Source organism: Ursus arctos, unplaced genomic scaffold, assembly GCF_023065955.2.
Source record: "Ursus arctos isolate Adak ecotype North America unplaced genomic scaffold, UrsArc2.0 scaffold_9, whole genome shotgun sequence".
In the NCBI taxonomy this organism is placed as follows: domain Eukaryota; kingdom Metazoa; phylum Chordata; class Mammalia; order Carnivora; family Ursidae; genus Ursus; species Ursus arctos.
Genome location: NW_026623111.1, coordinates 1,981,173 through 2,001,683, shown reverse-complemented (window position 1 = coordinate 2,001,683; position 20,511 = coordinate 1,981,173). Strand labels below are relative to the sequence as shown.

Genomic DNA, 20,511 nt, shown 5'->3' with positions numbered 1-20,511 from the left:
CACAGTCACGTGCAGAACTTCAGAAAGGCGCCACGTCATCAAGATGGGCCCGCCCTCCGCAGCCTCGTGGAATAAGAGCCATTGTGAAAAGAGCCTCATACCAAATGTCTTCATGAAGGAACAGGCAGAACAGAACCTCTGCACAATCCCACGGATAACTGAGAGACAGGGGTGAAGCTACTTCAGTAACTAAGACGGTGCCTAGCGAGAGCAGACAGTGAGGGATGGGGGGGCAGGTGAAGAGCAGCGCGTGCTGAGAGGTAGCTGAGGACAGGGCAGTGAGTACCTTTCTAAAAGAGAGAGATCTAGCAGGACTAAAGGTCTGCTCTGTAAGCTCGAGCCCTTCGATTGTTTCCGTACAGTCAGAGAGGGGTGCGTCCTGCAACAGTAAACTGAGTCATCAGAGCCCACCAGGCCCAGCTTTGAAACATCAACGGAGAGCACAGGACGGAGCCAGCCGAGGGCATGCGGCAGAGACAGCCAGCCACAGGGACAGCAGCGGTGACAGTGGGGCCACATGCGAGCAGAGACCACACAAGCAGGACCACGGCTGCCCCGATTCGGAACACGGTTACCGACCCTGCCATTGTGTTTAAAGCATTAGGCGGCAACTTCATTTTCAGAGATAACTACTTACACGATTATCTTCTATGTGCCAGAAACAGTCCTTCTCCAGAAGGGCATGTAAATGTGGAGGCCACATTTACAGGTACCCTCTGAAAGCACTTTAGCCCGAGCAGCACATGATTGCAGGCGGCAATATACACAACAACAAAAAGGCCATTAAACCCACCCTCTTCTAGTATTTTCCCCAGTATACTGCTAAAACCAGGGCAAATCCAGTCCCCAAGCAGGCAGCATGGGTGCTGCCGTCACATGGGCATGCATCGCATGGAGCAGGGCTGGGGGTACACGGCCCTTGGGCATGCTTATGCTAAATCTACAACTTCAGGAAAAGTGCCAGCATTATTCCTTATTGTGAGGATTTTTCATGGAGATAACTGGTTGCCTAGAATACTTACCTCATAGAGTCATTCTCTCCCAACTCAAGAGTAATTTTGGAGTAGACAGTCATTAGAGCCACCACCCACTAATGTCAGACATCCTGAGCTCTCACCTGGACAAGGCTCCTGTCCATCACTACACCACACAAAACCTGGGACTGCGGGCCAGCTGTCTTAATGTCCTGTAAGTTCTGCTCCCGGATCTGAGGATGCAAGAAGGAGAAACACACATCAACAGTACAGAGAAGCCCGGCTGTGACTTGGAGTCACTCTGCTGTTACCGGGGCCCCAGAGCCACACCCAAGCCGCACTTCTGCTCTGCCCCACCCCTCATGGTCCTGCATGGCCACAGTGCCTGCCTGACGGGGCCAGTCCAGCTTGCTGAGTCGTTCATGAGTCTAAGGGGAGGACTAAGCCATTCCTGACTTTCTGCACCTTCTAGACGGCTGTGGTAAGCACAGATCTCTCACCGTACTGGTTAAGTAGAGGGGGACTATCCCCATGTGCCCGTCATACAGTGACACCGTGAACACGGGGAGGGAGGGGGGCTCGTGTTCTGATACAGCAAACATTCACAGCTCAACAAACGAAGGATGAAGCTCAGGGGCAAAGGCTGTTCTCGCCGGAAGCAGGCTCTCTGGCTTCCGCTTCTGCCCGGCTATGTGAGCAAGCCTCAGTCCAAGAACCACGGGGCCCCAGCCTGTCTGCTGCTCACACAGCACACTTGTTAGTGCGACAGCAGACGTGGTGGGAAGACTGGGCCTCGGCTACAGGAGCGGTGGCGGCAGAAGCCCTCCGCCGGGGCAAGTGCGCTCCGCACCCCGTCCAACCCATCACTGCCTCCGCCCGCTCCTGTTTCCACCGAGGGCTGACGGCTGCTGGTACGCACCTTGTTCCTCATCTCCTGGACCTCTTTCGGATTAGTGTTCAGTGGAACAAACAGGTTAGGGACAGCAGAGGTGGAGGTTCTATGTCCATCCTCTTTAGTCCACTGCAAATATCAAGAACAGTTGAAAAGTCAGAACGGGGACAACGCTACGCGACACCACAGCATCCAATCTGTCCAACGTGTCTCACACCTGGTCATGCATGAACATCACAGAGAATGAACCAATGACCACACCTCCTGTCACCGCAGCAAGGGGATCGGGGCAGGGCATGTACAAATAGGAACCGAAGTCGTGACCGACTGGCACACGCCCTCCAGAATGCCCCAAGGAGAACTCAGGCACGGCACAGGCTGACGACAGAGCTCTGCTCCGTGACTCCCGCAGACCACCTGGGGCGCGGGGTGGGGTGGGGGGGGCCCTTCAGAGCACATTGGTTCACCGCCCTGAGAGTCATCAATGCCAAAGCCGCTGGAAGCATGAGATGGCAGGGTCATGAAAGGCGATGTGATGTTGCCACCCGGGGGGAGGGAAGGACCACGCCGTGAGGCAGGAGTGGGCATCACCGAAGTTTGGCACGGAAATAAACTACGGCATTAGAATGCGCTGCCGGCATAGCTCGTTCAATCCCAGAAAATCACGGTGCGAACGTGTGCACGGTGGGCGCCTGGTGGAGAGTTTGGTGACGTCGAGTATTTTATATAACTTAATACTTCAGAGTGTTACAAAAATATCCCCAACAAACGTGAGGCGCTCACGAGTTCTCGTTAGAAGGCTGTCTTAGTCATTGGTGCGTAGCACAGCACACCGCGCCTGTCACGTGCTGTTTTTTGGATCTCCAATCCAGTCCGAGGTTTTTCATCAGATTCTAATTCTTAGGCATGGGTGGGCACTGAACAGCAAAACAAGGCCAGCAATGTTATGCCTTTCAGAGTACCTTCAGGGGGCAGTCGGGGAGCCATAAACCGTAAGGCTTTAAAGAAAGCAACACAACTGGCAAATGCTTAGCCGCCGTGAAGGGAAGTGTGGGATGGGCATGAGCTGTGAGGTACTCACTGACGGTTATCTTCTCAGAAAGAAATAACTCCAGCTTTTTATTAAAAATAGGTTTTAGTCAAACATTAACCCAATAACCTCAGAAGCTTGAACACGTCTGAAACTTAAGAACAGTGACTGTGAGTTCACATACCAACCTGGGAGCACCGCATGGAGTCTGCATTACTCCGGAACGGTGAGGACCCACATTAACCGCTGCGCGAGGTCTCCCTCCAGAGTGCATGCACACTGACTCAAGCACCTCAAGTGAGTGCACGTTTTCTCAAGCCAACAGCAAATAAAGCTCACAGCTGCCACTACACGTGTGCTTTGGAAAACCTCATCACAGCCACTCAGCACTATGTATTTATATCAGCAGCGGAAAGCTGGTTCTTAGGACCACTCCCTTTAACAAGTAAAATGAATAAAATCGAAACAAATGAAACTGGAAAAGAAAAACAAAACGAGGGAGGGAGAGAGGGAGGGCAAAGGAGAGAGGAGAGACGGGCTCAAACGCTGAGCCCCGCCACGTTCACGCAGAGTCTCTGCCCACGTGACCCGTCTGCTCAGGAGCACAGAGGCTCTCTCACCAGAGCCACCTGGGAAGACAGAGCTGTTTTCTTTGGAATAAATCTATAAAGTAAAAACACTGTTATTAAGGGAACAGGAGGCCCCGCCTGCTTACTTGGGACCCACTGTTTTAGGCCCTCTGACCTAACATCACCTGGACTCCTACAGAATTTGACATGCAGAGAGGAGTCTGCCCCGGCCCCCCTCTCTTCACAGGACCCCGCGCCAGGGGCCTCCCTACTCTCTGGCAGGGGGGCCACTGAACTGTCTGCGGCCACCTGAGGGGGTAGTGGAGACGGTCCCCACAGGGCGTGAGCACCAGGACAGCGAAGTATCTCTCAGGGCAGTGCTTGTCACTTCCGGCACAAAGCACGCCCGGTGGCGTCTGTTGCTGGTGCCTGCAGATGGCCTGCGCTGCACTGGGGTCATGCCACACCCAGCAGGAGTCACAAGACTCACCACTATGGCCGTCTACTCACATGCAACAGTCCATGCACAAGGTAGCTGGCTTAGAGCATTCGGAGGCTTTGGGACAGCGAGCAGGGCCCAAGGCAAACGAGAAAGGACGAGGTCAGCTGAGAAAATGCCCGTGAGACACGAGGGAAAACTGCTTAAGAAAACACTCAAGACTTGAAAGCACAGACTGCAGCGACTTCAGAAACCGCTGGAGATTACAACACTACAATCACAGCTCAAGACTGAACTACTGTTTTGTGCAAGAAGTTTTAAGATTCCTTGAGTACAATTTGAATTAAATGGCAGCTCTGACTTGCAGGTTAGCACACGTAAGTTACTTAGTTTCTCTGCTACCGCGGGGTCAGGTGAAGACCAAGGACAGATCTTAAGCAGTTTCAAGCAGACAGATTTACTTGAATTACAGCTGATGCATAAAGCAGATTCTGGTTGAGGCTAAAAGAAGGTTAATGAAGGGGGTTTGCTTTCAATCCGGGTCAGAGGGGCTGGATTCCCAAAGCCTCCGAAGCCCCAGCTACCCAACTTGCTCTACGTCATCTAACTATGAACAGTAAGTAGGCACAGACCAAGCAGTTGGTAATACAGCTTGGCACGCAGACACCGGACGAGAGAGACTGCAGCAAGGGTTTCACGCGATCGTGTGTAACGTTCGTCCACACCTTAGTCTTCGACTTGGGGCTGCTTCCGTTCTGCCCCTCCTCAGAAGCATCGTCGCCCCGGCCAGAGCTCAGCCATCTTGTCTTCTCCCGCTGCTGCTTCTGAAAACTGTGTCTGAGAGGGGAGCAAGTGCCCGGGTCCCCGTCACCCGCGAAGGGGTAACCTGTGACACTGGCAGGAGCCTCCACATCGCTGTGTTTTTTAGATTTCTCTCTCAGAGCAGGGTATCGGTAGGGGTAGCCAGTTCTGTAACCCTAGGGGCCAAAGAGACGGAAAGACAATCACCATTCCAGATCTCGACACAGTGTCACTTTGGAAAACTGTGTGGAAACCGCTAGAAAAGCTGGGCGCGCACACACACACGACCCCTAGCTGCATGCCAGCAGAGACACAAGGATGGTCACCAAAACTCTCAAAGCAGCACTGTTCCTAACAGCCCCAGATCAGAAAGAGCTAGCAACACCTGAGCGGGCCGACTGAGGAACCCCACACAACAGACTAGGGTCCTGGAATCAGAGCAAATACTCCAGTACCAGGGGCGACACTGGGGTGAATCTCACAGATAGGACGCTGAGTCAAAGAAACCAAATGGGAAAGAACACACTGCATTATTCCACTCATAAAAAGGACAAAAAGAGGTAAAACCAATGTTTGCTGTTAGAAGATAGGACACATCAAAAACTAATCATGTACTATATGCTACCTAATTGAACATAATAATTTAAAAAAAAAAAAGGAAAAAAAAAAAAAAGAAGATAGGACAGTGGTCACCCTAGGATGGGTTAAGTGCCCAAAAGGGGTACAGGGGGGCCTGAGGTGCTGCTGGGGTGTTTTGTTTGTTCTGAAGTAGGTCCACACTCAACGTGGGGCTTGAACTCACAACCCTGAGGTCAAGGGTCTCATGCTCTACCCATTGAGCCCATCAGGCGCCCGCCCCGGTGCTGCTGTCTTTTGATCTGGGAACTGGTTACCCGGTGTTAATATATGGAACACTTAAACAGGGCTTCCCTGATGCTGGCTACAGCACAGGCTGTATTCATCAACCTACTTTTTTGTTTACCTTTTAAGATAAACTTTAGACACTGTAACAATCTTTGGGGAAGGCCAAACAAGTATAACTGGTGAAAACTGGTTCCTGGAAAAACTGCTTTACCTCTGAATACAACAATGTCAAGTTCAACCTTCCATTCCACCTCATAAGCACTCACCAGGGCTGTCGGACGTGGGCCCTGCCAGCTCACGCCTCTGTGACACACTGTAACAGCACCGAGCCCACCTGCTAGACCAACATGACTGCGAGTTCCCATAGACAATCTCTACAAAGCAAGGATGACATCTTACTCACCCTCCTATCCAGTGCTTAGCATTGGGTGGGTGTGGCATACAGACTTTATGATGACCCCCCCCTATGGTTCCCACCCACTGTAAGGCCCTCCCTCCTAGAGCGTGGGCAGGACCTGACTTGCTTCTAACAGCGGAATCTGGCAAAGGTGATTGGATGCATTACTTAAGAGTGTAGCACCATCTTTTTTTGTTTTTTTTTTTAAGATTTATTAATTTCAGAGAGACAGCATGTGCGCGAGAGTGCGCCTGAGAGGGAGGGGCAGGGGGAGAGGAAGAGAGAACCTCAAGCAGACTCTGTGCTAAGTGCTGAGACTCAATGCCACGACTCTGAGATTGTGACCTGAGCTAAAACCAAGAGTCAGGAGCTTAACCAACCATGCCACCCAGGCACCCCAAGAGTGTAGCACCCATCTTGAGAGAGTCTCTGTCCACTATTGGCTCTAAAGAACCAGGCTGCCAGGACTCCTACAGCTGTAAGAAAATGAATCCTGCCCACAATCTCAGGGAGCTGGGAAGTGGGCCCTCCCCATGCAGCCTTCTAACAGCAATCCAGTCCGGGCCGACACCCTGATTGTGGCCTTCCTTGTGAGACCCTAAGCCAAGAATCTGGTTCAGGCGGCTCCTGACCTGCAGCTGCATGTGTGGACCAAGTCATGCACAGCCATGAAGGAACAGTGAATGACAGGAGAATTAGGGGCTAGTCATAGAAGAGGGGCCATGGCCGGTGCCCTGCCTGCCGAGGTGCTTTGCAATCCTTCACATTTCTCCCAATTCAGGAATTCACTTCCCTTTGGGTGCTCCTCTTCTTTGAGAAGCCACTTTCATTACCAATCATTCCTTTACTACATTAAAAAAAGGGTGGTAATAATCCCTAAATGCAGTCATTGGTGGCTGTTTTCCCCACCACCACCCTTAGGAAGATAGGTAAATGTCTACACTGCAGTCTTTCCACTGCTGAGCATGCCCTGTTGAGTGAGGAACAATAAAAGATAACAGCTACATTGTAAAAAGGCTACCTTCAGAAAAATAAAGTTCTTATTAATTCAGGTTTTCTCTTGCTTAGGGAGCCAAGACTCTTGAGTAGTCTCCATGACTCCAGGATAAACCACCAGAACTTCATAAAATTTCATCCTGAGAGAGTAGGGTTTCTTATTCTTCCCCTTCAAATGCTGATAACGCCAAAATCAGAGGCGATCCTCAGCCCTCAGACGTGCTGTAGGACTCGGCTTATAGTTGAACATATGGACTCCTTCTTTCCGTGAAAAGCTGGAATCGCATCCTGATTTTTTTGGGAAGCAATTTAGCATTTCTTCTAACTCTATGTTAAAATACTTCTTACAGTAGGAGAATCTTAAACTATTAGCTACCCTATTCAATTATGGGCAAACATACATGGTTAATCAGAATGCTACATTAAAATGTGGACTATAATCATAATTACTATTTCTTATACACTACACAGACTTCTCATATCAAAAATGACAATAATCAGGACACCTGGGTGGCTCAGTCGGCGAAGTGTCTGCCATGATCCCAGGGTCCTGGGATCGAGTCCTGCATTGGGCTCCCTGTTCAGTGGGGAGCCTGCTTCTCCCTCTGCCTGCTGCTCCCCCTGCTTATGCTCGCTCTCTCTCTCTCTCTCTCTGACAAATAAATAAATAAAATCTTTTAAAAAAGTGATGATAATGACCATGTGCAGTCAGGACACTGAACACAACACCCTCGTAACAAGCACTTCGCTATTCATCTTTCATCCTTTCTCTCCCTCCTCTAGCAAATTAGAGTTATTGCCTAATCCTGATCTCTCTCCACCTTTGAGAAGGCACTGAGCACACAAGATGTGGTGGGCTAGCATTCTCGATTCTTAGTCCTCTCTCCTGTTCCCCACCTGACTTCAAGGTCACAGAGCAGTGAGACATCAGAGTGCCTGCCAGGAGGAGAGAAGCCACCACCCCAGCACTCCTTGCCTCGCTGGGCGCCTCAGGGGAACCTGCCACCCAGGGCTGACACCTGAGCCACCACTGCCCCCCTGCACCTAACGCCAGCTGCTTCTTCCATCTTCTTAGTGAGCTCTGTTCCTCCTCTTGCTTCCCGTGACCAGTCCTGGCCCATGCCCCGTCTCCGCCTCTGCAGCCCTCATCACACTCTGTCAGAACCCAGATCCCAGATGCTCGGCTGCGTCTGGATTGTGTGTCCCTCTCCCCAGCTAGGTCATGCACTCCTCGTGTCCTGTTAGCAGCTACAAATCTGGCCCCTGAGGACACTTGGCATACCCTGAATCAGATATTCTTTTTGTTCCAAAATCTTCAAGAAAGTTAAACTTCCTGCCTCCTGAAGCCACCCATCCCATCTGTGACCTGGTCCAATAGTCAGGACTTTCTCCTGTTAGGCTGGAATGTGCCCCACGGGCCCTGGTGCTGCCGTCAACAGTGCCCAGCACAGCCATGGCAACGCACAGGGATGCCAGCCTTCCTAAGGCTTCTCACTCCCACACTCCTGGGACGGGTCCTCATGTCTCCGCCGCCTAATGTCATGGGGAAAGAGAATGGACTCTCTTGAACCCCATCTGAACAGTATGACATGGCAGCAGGCACAGGGCCCAAAGTCTCTGGAAGACAGAATCGTTTGTCCTACGATGCTTGTTGTGAATATCTGAAGAACCCGCTCACACCAGGAAGGTATACCCCTACCCTCACACCCCTGCGGTGTCTTCAGTCGCACAGACACCTTCCTTCTCCCAACTCAGCCTACCACAATTTTACTTACTCTGTGAGGTCATTGCCAAGTACCATCCCCATAGTTTTCTCCCTGACCCTTGCCAAAGGATGAGATCCCTCACTGAACCCTCTAACAAAGAGTACATCCTTCTGGGTATCATCCAAACAGCCCTATTATGCAGAAAACACCACAGTCCCAGCTTCTGTGCAGGGCTGGTCTCCGTGTCCCTGCAATACGGAGGAGGGGGTCTCCCACACAGTAAATCAGCAGCAAATGTCTGTGGAACACAGTAATCAGGCCCCACGTAGCTAGAACTTACTGTTAAAACAAAAAGCAAACACTTGGCTAGCTGATGCAGAAGCTCCCCCACCCCCACCCCACAGTCCACTTATGGGGGGGGCGGGGGGGCTGCAGTGCCCGCTCCTCCAGGGGGACCTACCCACTTTCGAGCAGAGCATGCTCTGTGCTCTTGTCCCCACACCATCCAGAGGCGATTCCTTTCAAACAACAAAGGAACAAAAGAAACCTCCCCCTCCGTATTTTATCATGACTTAGCTTAGGAGTTCAATCGCCCTGGTGCTTCTTCATGAATTTTGAGGGTGAAAGCATTCAGATACTGCATGAAGACAGCAATTACACCCGCTACAAAAACACCACCGCTGCTGCTTTCAGAACAAAAGCTGTATCGTCTGGTGGTAACAACATTCTTACCAGATTATCGAGCATCCGCATGAGGGCTTCAAACTCCTGCTCGCCGATCTGCCACTTGGGAGGTGAGCTGCTGCCCTCCCCTGACGGGGACCCCGGGGAACGGGATTTGGCTTTGTACTTGCCAGGATCCAGGAGGACTAAGTTGTCTGGCCCTCCCGCGCTGGCCAGAGTTCGAACCTTTTCCAAAACAAGCAGATAGTACAGTTTGAGATCTTGACTGAAGGCAAGAGGATCAGATCAAATGACGACAAGAGATTACTAGGTCACAGAAAAAACCAAGTCATCGAAGTCTAAGAATAAAAAACGGAGGACGGACAGAGACAGACTACCCACACACAAGGTCATTTTCAGAAGTTCTTCTTTAGCAAAACAAAGATACTAGGCGCTCGTGCTTGGAGGAGAAATGCGGAAACAAAGCCCCTTTCAAGGCTGTATGAAGCCGCCTGGGGACTGCACTGCTGCCCAGATGAAGTCAAGGTGCCAGTGGAGTGAGCACAGACTTGGGGTTGAGCAGAACTGGCTCGGCGGCGCCCACACCAAGTCTCTCCCTCTCTGTACCTGCTTCTCAATGAATAGCGCCATGATGGGCAAATGAAGTAACATGTAAATGAAGCACCTGATACCTGGGCTGGTGCACACGAGCGCTCCATAAATGGTGGTGACTTACATATCTGAATGACAAAAAACTAGAAATGAAAAGCCCAGTAATCATTCACCAGCTTAAATCAGTGAAATGGCATTTGCTCTGATCAATTTCCAAATCCACTAGCTCATCTTGGGCAAAGAGATTATGCAAAGTATCAAAAATCTACAAGAACCCTGCGGACGCCCAAATAAGCCGCAGACTGCAGAGAGCAGCCGCCACGTACCTGGATCTCACACGCGACCACCAGGTTATGGATGTAGTAGAAGGCCTCCTCAACGCTCCCTCCAACTGACACGAGCCCGTGATTCCGGAGAATAAGAACCTGCGGGGAAACACGAAAGCTCAAGGGAGCTAGGCAAGAAGACTGCTACTCTGACTTTTTTCTCCTTTCCTCTAGAGTTTAAATACCAGATTAGATGTCTACTGACCTTGCTTTTAGGCCCCAAATTTTTCTGAATTAATACTTTTTCCTCCTCCTCAACCAGAATCCCATGATAATCATGGTAAGCCACTTCTCCAAGGGAAAGTGCCTCCGGGGAGATTGGCAAGAGGCCACATTTCATCGCAGAGACCTAGAGAACAAGCAGTCACCATGAACAAAGGCAAATTGACAGTCACACATCGATGATGCAGCACTTTCCTCAAAGAAATAAAAAGGGGAACATATTTTATGTTATATTCTTCTCAGAAATGAACCTATGAACTTAAGATGAACCTTACTTCTGGGGCTCCTACTGATGTATACTTAAAAATCAAAGGCATCTCAATGCTGGGAGAGCCTCAAAAGGAATTCCACATCTTTCTGGACTTCTCCCACACTGACCATAATGCTGTACGAGCTGTATGAGCTCAGGCTTCCCGGCAAGATGAACCCTGGCCCTACTGCAAGGAGAGGCAAGGGCTCCCTCTGAGTGAGCCATGACCCTGCAAAGAGAGGGTCTGAACATGCTGTAAGATTCTGACCCACTTGTCATCTCAGGTTGTAGGGGAGACCGAAACCTGAAATGTAGATAAAACCCAATTTCTGGGGCACCTGGGTGGCTCAGATGGTTAAGCGTCTGCCTTCCCCTTGTGTCATGATCCCAGGATCCTGGGATCGAGCCCCACATTAGGCTCTTTGCTCAGTGGGGAGCCTGCTTCTCCCTCTGCCTGCCTCTCCCTCTGCTTGTGCTCACGCATGCCCACTCTCTCTGACAAATCTTTTTTTTAAAAAGCCAATTTCTGAAGTTTAGAATAATTATGCTGTATAATTTCTCTTCTATTGCAATAAAACAATCCTTGGGTTTCCTTAACGTTCCCAAACTGACTTTAGAACGTGCTAATTTTGAATGTTTTCTACCTAGACTGACAGGCTCCACAGATTCCAACAGTATCCACAAGTACAACTGTGCACAAAAGTACATCTAGAAGACGCCACCTCGAAAAAGGCAACGTCACATTTAATCCCTTTCAAGGCACCAGCCTTCCTAGGAGAAGGAATTTCCAAGGGAAGTGATTTGGTATGTTTTAAAGCAAACTACAGGGGCGCCTGGGTGGCTCAGTTGTTGGGCATCTGCCTTTGGCTCAGGGTGTGATCCTGGAGTCCTGGGATCGAGCCCCACATCGGGCTCCTCTGCTGGGAGCCTGCTTCTTCCTCTCCCACTCCCCCTGCTTGTGTTCCCTCTCTCACTGGCTGTCTCTCTGTCAAATAAATAAATAAATTCTTTTTAAAAAATAAATAAAAACAAATAAAACAAATTACACAATAAGCCGTTTGTAACCATATTCTCAAAGGTACCTCTAATGGTTCGTTAAAATGCATGGACTTTTTGTGGTTGGAAGAGCATGGATTTTTTTAGAAAAAATTTCAGAAAATGATAGATCTAATAAAACTCTTATGCTGACATCTGGAACCACATATTCAAAGTAAAATAAATAAGCCAGATAGATCTAACATTCATCAAAACAATCTAATATGCATGACCTTAAAACATCAAGATAGGTGAAAATTCAGCATTACTGAGTCCATGAGGTTATGTGTGGTACAAATAAGCCCAGAAAGTCATTAAATTATATGGTGATAAAAAGCCAATTCTGGATAGTTCACTGTCACATGACCGTACCAACAACCAGAATGGGCACGTTCATGCTGGGTGGTCTGGCCTGTGGGCACCAGAAGGGCCTGGGCTTGGTGACTGGGCTGGGGAAGGCTCTGCGGAAGCTCTGGGCTTGGAGGCCAGGTCTCCTAACAGCCTACGAGGTGTATGCCTTCATCTTGCAACAGCCATTCCTCTTCTCCCTGCTCTCATGATCCAGCCTGGGCATCTGTTGGCTCCAGGCAGACATCTAGGGGCTTCTAGGCCTCAGCAGGCTCAGGTCTCATGCAACCCACCAGCACTTTGCTGAGCCCACAGCACGCTCCCCCTGCAGCTTGTCTGGGCCCCCCTCCCTCCTCAATCTCTTCACAGACAAGGTGTCTGCTTACAGCCCTCCCTCTGCAGCTCCCTGCAGTCTTCACACTCTGAAGTCTGATCTCACCCTCAACACTCCGAATTTCTGTTAAGTCTAACGGACATTTTCAGATTCACATAGGTTTTCCAAAACTAAGAGCGTATGGACCCCTTAAAAGAAAAAAAAAATTCTTTTAATAAAGTCAAACTTAGTAAAAGACCTTTTTTACTCCAACAAAATTAGGCTTATTGACTTGTTGCCTCAAGAGAGCACAACTGTGAGGAAATGTGAAGTGCCTCCCACTAAACAGCCGGCGCACTCACCGCAGCCCCTGCTGGCGTGTGGATGTGCACCACACACTTCACGTCCGGCCGCGCAGCATAGATGGCAGAATGTAACACGAAGCCAGCCTGGTTTACTCCCAGATTAGTACTGCCGCGATCTACCACATCTCCTTGTATATTGATTTTAACCTGAAAGTAAGCAAATAAAAATTTTAAATGTCAAGAGGATTTCAAATGGCCCTTCCTAGAAATTATTTAAACCAAAGCTTAAAGTGTTTGTAACTAGTTCTAAAGCTTTTTTTCTGCGTTTATCACACAAAACAAACTTTTTCCTCTTTCTTGGGTTTTATATGCCTCATAGGATTAAAAGGTGTTTAACTATCGACTATGACCTAAACATACATGAAGCCCAAGAGAAGGATATTCTTACCAAACTGGATGCAGTCACTTCACTGTAGAGAAGTCCAAAGGGAACAATGAGGAAATGTTCCTGCTCAGAGCTCACTCTGGTCTGTAAGGAAAATTGCTGAATCAGCTCAAAAATCCAATTGAAATTATTTGCATCTCTTTCCATCCGCAAACTCACAGGTCTATTGTGCACATTCTGTGAGCTACGTAGGAAAGCCCGTAGTACAGCGTCTGCCATGGAACTAAGAGGTACCGGAAGCTTCCATCATTACATTGTAGTAACTTCTCAGGCAGATAAGTGCATCGTGGTTGCGTTCAGGACAACTGACTTTGTAAAGAAGAAACTCGGTGCCTGCCAAGCCAGCACCACTCCTCAGGCGGATCCCAGTGAAAACCAAAACTGACTTTCGTCAAAACGGACTTTGTCTTTAGTGCTCGAAACCTGCAGGCTAGTGAACAATCCCAACGATCAAAAACAACAGAGAGCTCTTCCTTACGGCTTGATGGATTTCAAAGTCTCAACAGCACATCAGCATGCCCCTGGTCAGTCTGCTCCTTCCTTGACAGCTTTCTTTCCACAATTCATTCAGTACGGACGTGGCACATGCTATGTACCTGTGTTAGAGGCTAGTGATATCACAGGAAAAAAGAGTCCTGCCCTTCAAAAAGTCAGTTCAGCTTTTAGGATGATTTTGGGAGACTCAAACGATTTCCCAAAGCCATTATATTGGAACACGCTCACCGCTGGGCTCAGAACTGCAATGGGGATGAGGCAGGTGGAGTGTAGCGTTTGTGGCAAAGGACTTACGGTGTTTAGCCCAACTTCCTAACCAGTGTAGTGACTTCTGTCGTGGCCAGAACAGAAGCACACACGGGTCTGCTGGGGCAGGTGTCATAATGGGGACGCTCACCGCGTCCTCACTTAGCCTCATTTCTTCATTCAACAAATAGCCACTGACCGCCAGCTCCATGACAGGGGCTGCGGTACAGACGGAAATAAAGCTAGAGACTGGGCATCAAACATTCTCTCTCATAGTGAGCGGAAATCTGTCTCCCTGAGTTTCTCAACACTCTTTCTAGTATGCAACACAGAACAAACCCAACCCCCCACTTCTATAATTTAGTTCTCAGATACCTGAAATTACCCGACCTCCTGTCACCTTGGTGCCAAACTCACGACTCCCTCAGTATAGCCCGACGCACATCCCCAATCACATAAGGCCTTAGTTAAAATCTTAGCTCTGCTAAGTATGTGCTAGGCTGCTCTGGGACCCTGGGTTCCTGGTCTCCTTATCCTTAAAGAGTGGATGATAAGAGCTCATACTCACAATACGGCTCTCAGTAAATGGCATCTCCCCACTCGTACTAGTGGTACTAGGAGCAGCAGTAATAAATCACGACCATGAATGAGCCTGTTCTAAATCCACCTCCATGATATCCGCTCTCTGTAAGTCCCTATTTCCCCATTCTCTGCTCTCTTAGTTGTTTCAAATATGCACATGTGGTTTCCAACTTTTCCAAAAATATTTTTCCATTAATGGCGAGTTATCGAGGCTTATTTCTAAAGTCAGTGCTAAAGCGTGCATCTTTTTAACTATCTAAAACAAAACCAACTACACAATTGCCCCAATTCCCAAGTTGGGTCAAAACAGAAAACATAAAACAAGGCATTCCTCTGTGTATTTATTGGCTGTAATGAAAAATAAGGTTGGAAATAAGGAAAAATTACACATCAGATATCTTTACTTACAAAGTAACAGTTTTTATCTCACAACAACGTAGTGTTTAGAGAGTACATGTACAATTTAAGTATAATAAAAAACCCAGCACCTCTAGTATCCTGGAAGCTCATCTCTTCTCCCGTTCCCCAGAAGTGACCACCATCCTGAATTACGTGTTAAGCATCTTCTTCCTTGACTTTACAGTTTCACCTAATACATATTCATCCCGAAGCCATATCATTTAATTTTTATCTGTTTATGAACTTCAAATTATTAGAATCATACTGTGTTTTTCAGTGACCTTTCTTCCTCAACATTATTTCTGAGATTCCTCCACATTATGATATGCGTGGCTATCCTTTATTCACGGTCACTGCAGCACGGCATCCACTGGATGAATATACAACGACTGTGTCCATTCTTCCGTCAATTCTCCCTCTGCCTCTGCCCCTCCCTCCCACTCATGCTCTCTCGCTCTCTCTCAAATAAATAAATAAATAAATAAAATCTTTAAAATAAAAAAAAAATTCTGAATTCACTGGAATTGCTTTGTGGGTTTAAATACATAATACAACTTTCCAATTTCGATTTTTCAGTCAACTGTGTCAGTACCAAATACTGCCTAGTGCACCCTTCCCCTGCTGATCTGCAATGCAGACTCTGTCTCTGATTTCTGGACATGCGATCCGGCTCTGGGCTCTGTTCTGTCCCACTGGGCTGTCTCTTCCTTTGCCCGAAGCACATTATTTTAATTACTACCACTTTATAAGTTGAGAGTCTGTAGGAAAAACCCTCCTTACTTTTAGTTCGTCTTAGCTACTCTTGGACTTTCGTCTTCCATGTAAATTTTAAAAGCATGCTACCAGATCCAACATTAAAAACCTACTACATAGCCACTGTTTAATAACTTCTTGTTTCCCTGTCTCTATACAAACCCTGTACATCAACAGTTATCAACAGTATACGTTTTATACTCTCTCATTTGTAATAACTACTTTTCATTTTTTTCACATGGTCTTTGTAACTGTTGTTCATAATATATAACATTCCCTCAAACTCATGTTAATAATTGGGCCACTTCCCACCTACTACTGGATATGTACACTTGAATTTTTTTAATAAATAATGCTAACACTTTTTCTTCTTTGACTTAAGAGCCTAGCAAATATAGGGGCACCTGCGTGACTCAGTCCATCAGGCGTCCAGCTCTTGCTTTCAGCCCAGGTCATGATCCCAGGGTCCTGGGATTGAGCCCCATGTCAGGCTCTCTGCTCATCAGGGAGTCTGCTTATCTCCCTCTCCCCCTGCTCCTTTCCCTGCTCATGCTCTCTCTCTCTCAAATAAAATAAATAAATCTTTAAAAAAAAAAAAAAGTCTAGCAAATCTACATATTTTAATGGAAAACGCTTAAAATATACAATTTTCTGAGTCTGAAGCAAAAAAAGAAAAAGTGCTGGGGCACCTGAGTGGCTCACCTGGTTAAGCATGCGACTCGTGCTTTTGGCGCGGGTCATGATCTCAGGGTCAGATCAAACCCACATCTGGCTCCGTGCTAGGTGTGGAGGCTGCTTGAGATTCTCTCTTTTCCTCTCCTTCTACCCCTCCCCACCCCATGTGTACTCTCTCTCCTCTCTGTCTCTAAAATAAATAAATCTTTAAAAAATAAAGGCAAAAGTACTAAATGCAGATGTGAAGTGAGCAAGAGCAGAGGATACCTGCAAGTAAGTTTCCAATGGGCTGGTGCTACCCTCCCTGCGTATCTTCCCGCACACCTGACGCTCCTTGCCTGTCCACAAGGACTGAGCACTCACATCCCAGATTTTAAAGTCACTCCCTGAAAACCAAACACACCCAACACAGCATCCCCGGCAAAGATCCACACCACGTCCCGGAAGCACAGCACGCTGGCCACAAAGGCGGGCTCCAGACCTCCTCCTCCGAGGCTTAGCACTCCCCACAGTCCACACTGGAGCTGAACCTAGAGCACCACTACCACCAAGAGGCATTTAGAGATGGAAAGGCCTCAGCATCAGCTAAGCACCACCACAAGGAAAAGTCCAGCTCATGTGCTAAAAGTCCAGCTCATGTCCACCCTGGCTTCTGACACCCCCAAGCTTCTCAAAACCTGATGCAATCTTTAAAAAGAGATCTAATTCAGGCAATCATCTCCAATCTTCTAACGCCTGCTAGCACTCTTAACTCCCTTCAGCAGAAAATCCCTAGGCCCTCTTTCAAAGAAAGGGCACAAGGACCTGTTAGCACTTTTTGGCTGCACTGACAAATACTGTTAATATTTCTTTTCTGTTAAGAGTTTATATGATAACATTTAGATTGTAAAACAAAAAAATGAATGCCATAAATAGTTAAAAAAAACAGAAACAAGACCAAAACTTTCTTCCTCAAAGATTCTCTAGTTCCCAAGATACAGGCAATATTTTTGTGCTTAAGTATCTTTTTTACTCAGTATTAAAGGCCACACAAGGGGCGCCTGGGTGGCTCAGCCGGTTAAGCGTCTGCCTTTGGCTCAGGTCACGATCCCAGGGTCCTTGGATCGAGTCCAGCATCTGGCTCCCTGCTCAGCGGAGAGTCTGCTTCTCTTTCTCTCTCCCTCTGCCCCCCCATTCGTTCTCTCTCTCTCAAATAAAAATCTTTAAAAAAAAATAATAAAGGCCACACAGATCATCTACAGAAAAGCGAACATTTAACTAATGTTTTAATTCTGCCAAGTCCTAAATAAAGGGGGCGATGGATGGGAAAAGCAATTTCAGCATTTAAACTTACTTAAACAGCATTCATACTAGGACTACTGGTAAACAGCATTTTAAAACCCCCAAAGAATGTGAAGCTGTTAGTAAAGCCAAGGATTACATTTCTGATTACAGATGTAACATTTTCATGGAACAATTTTTAGCCAACCATTGAGCATTAAATCTCTACAGAGCACTCTGTCAAGTACGATCAGTCGCGGATGCTGGCAATTTTCACACAGGCCCCAGGAACAGAACCGGCACCCCTGGCAGGCTAGGCAGACCCTCTGACCGAGCATCGGAAGGCACCGTGGAGTTCTTGTTGGGTATTTTTACTGAGGCCAGATCTCAGTTTGTTGTGTGCCTACAGAGGCACCCTTCACAGACTCGATATTCCTGTGAGTGGAGACGGATGGCATGCAAGCAAATGGAAAGTATGGATGATGGTAACTGCTTCAGGGGAAATGAAGCAGGTGTGCTGGGGTGGAGGTAACACCCTACGGGCCTGACACTGTGGATACAACAGGGCCAGGTTTGCATTTTAAAAAGCAAACTTTAACGGCAACGTGGGGAAGAGACGGAGGGGAGGGTAACATAGCATCTCTGGCAAAGATCCACACCATGTCCCAGAAGCACAGCACACTGGCCACAAAGGCAGGCTCCAGACCTCCTCCTCAGAGGCTTAGCACTCCCCGCGGTCCACACTGGAGCGAACCTAGCGCACCACTACCAGTCCACATCAGAATATCACCTACATGTGTGCTACGTATGGAGAAAAGGCTAAAACAATCTAAATGGCTGTTAACACCAGTGGCCCCAAGGGAGGTAAGAGTACCAGCAGGACTGACTTCTTCTGTAGACATCCATGGGAGGTGCACTTCTTACTAGAAGTAGGCACTATATTAATAATATGAAGTATTCAATAACAAATTCAATGAAGAAACAGAGATTGGAACAATTGTAAAAGTCAGAGAAAGAGGTTATCTCCACAGAAGAGCGGAGAAGAAAACAGAAACCTGACAAGGTATCAGGAATTAAAGAAGGCAAGAGGGGGTGAAACTCCAACTGGGAAACAAAGTTTGGCTGCAGGTAGGAAGGAAGTGGTCAGGTGCTCCCAGATGCTCTGTGACACGCTGTGCTCATTTGCTAGGAGAAAAGAGGTCAGGAGTTTTGAAAACAGTAGAGCGAGTACAGAAACACTAGTGAGCTTCTACGTGAGACGTCCTACAGTGCCAGGCAGCACTGGCGGTCCACCTGAAATTGGGGCTGCTGTCTATGGAGAAAGCCAACGGGCTGTGTGAAGGCTCTCTGCAGCAGAGTCTGGCACTCGGGGGCAGGGAGGGATAGCACAGTACGGGCAAGGAGTGTCAGGGACAGGATGCGCCAAGCTGGACCAAACAGGGAGGAAATACGGGCCAGCGGCTGAGGATGTAGAAAGGAAGCGCCGCAAAGGCAGGACTTGTCTCACTCAATGACAGAACCCCAGAGTCAGAACAATGCTTGCTATAGAATCAATATGTACAGCAGACCCAATAAATATTTACTGCAAGAGGAAAACAGAAGCCCTAATAATGTTTAAAATAGCTAAAAACTGGAATAGCTAAAGAAAAAACTATGAGAAATTGAAGACTTGGGTCAGAACAGGAAAGAAAACAAACATCTTCATTCTTAGGTTTTTAGGCAAAGAAAGATTTTTGGGAACTGCCTGTACACCAGTTTCCTTTTATCCGTGGGAGAGACATTCCAAGACCCACCGGTGGCTGCCTGAAACTGCAGACAGTACCAACCCCCACATTAGCTGTTTTTGCCTGTGCATACATACCTGTGATAAAGTCTAATCTACAAATTAGGCACAGCAATAGATTAACAACAATAACGAAAACAGACCAGAATAACAATACACTGCAGTGAAAGTTGTGCAAATATGGTCTGTCTCTCTAAAGGTCTTATTGCCCTGTGCTCCCTCTTCTTCTTGTGATGATGTGAGGTGATCAAATGTCCCCAGGGGGATGCAGGAGGTGAGTGACATGGGCGTGTGATGCACCATGAGGCCACTGCTGACCTTCTGACGATACCCCAGAAGGAGGGCCACGTGCTTCTGGACTGGCCGACTGCATGTTTAACTGAAGCCACAGAAAGCAAAACCCCAGGTAGCAGGGGACCAACTGTACTTGGGTAAACACTCATTTATTAGGTTAGCATGCAAGAAAGGAGTTTTAAAGAACTACTGTCCTCATAATTTTCAATTTGAACTACATAATTCTCAGATTATTATACTCTGCAGTCAGGAATGAGAAAAAAGGTGTTCCAAGATTTAGCTCAGCTCAGTCGACTCCCCTCTTTCCCTAAACAGGAAGAGGTGGTGCCACACACGTAATATTCCATTTATCCTTCAGCCACCACCCCATTTAATACTCACTGTGATATGATTGTAGATAAGCTGAGACCATCCAAAGAGATCTGCCAGCCGGTAAAATGCTGCCAACTTACACCGCAATAATTTCTCCCCTTTGTCATAGGCAATCGAATCAGACCCTCTCAGGTCATTCACAGGAGTCACCATACCAAGACCTGAAATAGAAGAGAAACAAACTCAAACACTTACTATTTCTTATGACACATAAAACAAGTAGGAATAATCCTGAGGTATCAATCTTCCACACCAGGCTGTGAAGTAAGTCTCAAAAACTTCAGAGACTATTTCATAAAGATCATGTTCCCCAATGTTAATACAATTAAGTTAGAAATCAAGAACAAAATGGTAGCAAAATTTGTGGGATGCAGTAAAGCCATACTTAGAAGAAAACTTACAGTAGTAAACATATATGTTACAAGAGTTTTTTTAAAATGATCTAGGTTTCACCTTATGAAACTA

General features: G+C 47.6%; 1 protein-coding gene across 4 annotated transcripts in view; it reads right to left on the bottom strand.

The window, feature by feature from the left end:
* ADD1 (adducin 1) overlaps positions 1-20,511 on the bottom strand; it is a 91,780-nt gene that overhangs the window by 10,855 nt on the left and 60,414 nt on the right. The window contains exons 4-13 of one of the 4 annotated variants that reach the window (XM_026485835.4): positions 20,056-20,207; positions 13,191-13,271; positions 12,800-12,949; positions 10,475-10,618; positions 10,270-10,368; positions 9,401-9,577; positions 4,537-4,881; positions 1,894-1,995; positions 1,118-1,207; positions 287-379 (exon numbers count right to left, since the gene is read on the bottom strand). In XM_026485835.4, the coding sequence (XP_026341620.3) occupies positions 287-379; positions 1,118-1,207; positions 1,894-1,995; positions 4,537-4,881; positions 9,401-9,577; positions 10,270-10,368; positions 10,475-10,618; positions 12,800-12,949; positions 13,191-13,271; positions 20,056-20,207 (1,433 nt within the window). The remainder of the gene's footprint in view (positions 1-286; positions 380-1,117; positions 1,208-1,893; positions 1,996-4,536; positions 4,882-9,400; positions 9,578-10,269; positions 10,369-10,474; positions 10,619-12,799; positions 12,950-13,190; positions 13,272-20,055; positions 20,208-20,511) is intronic. The other 3 variants (XM_026485837.4, XM_026485836.4, XM_026485838.4) reach the window with 3 other exon arrangements.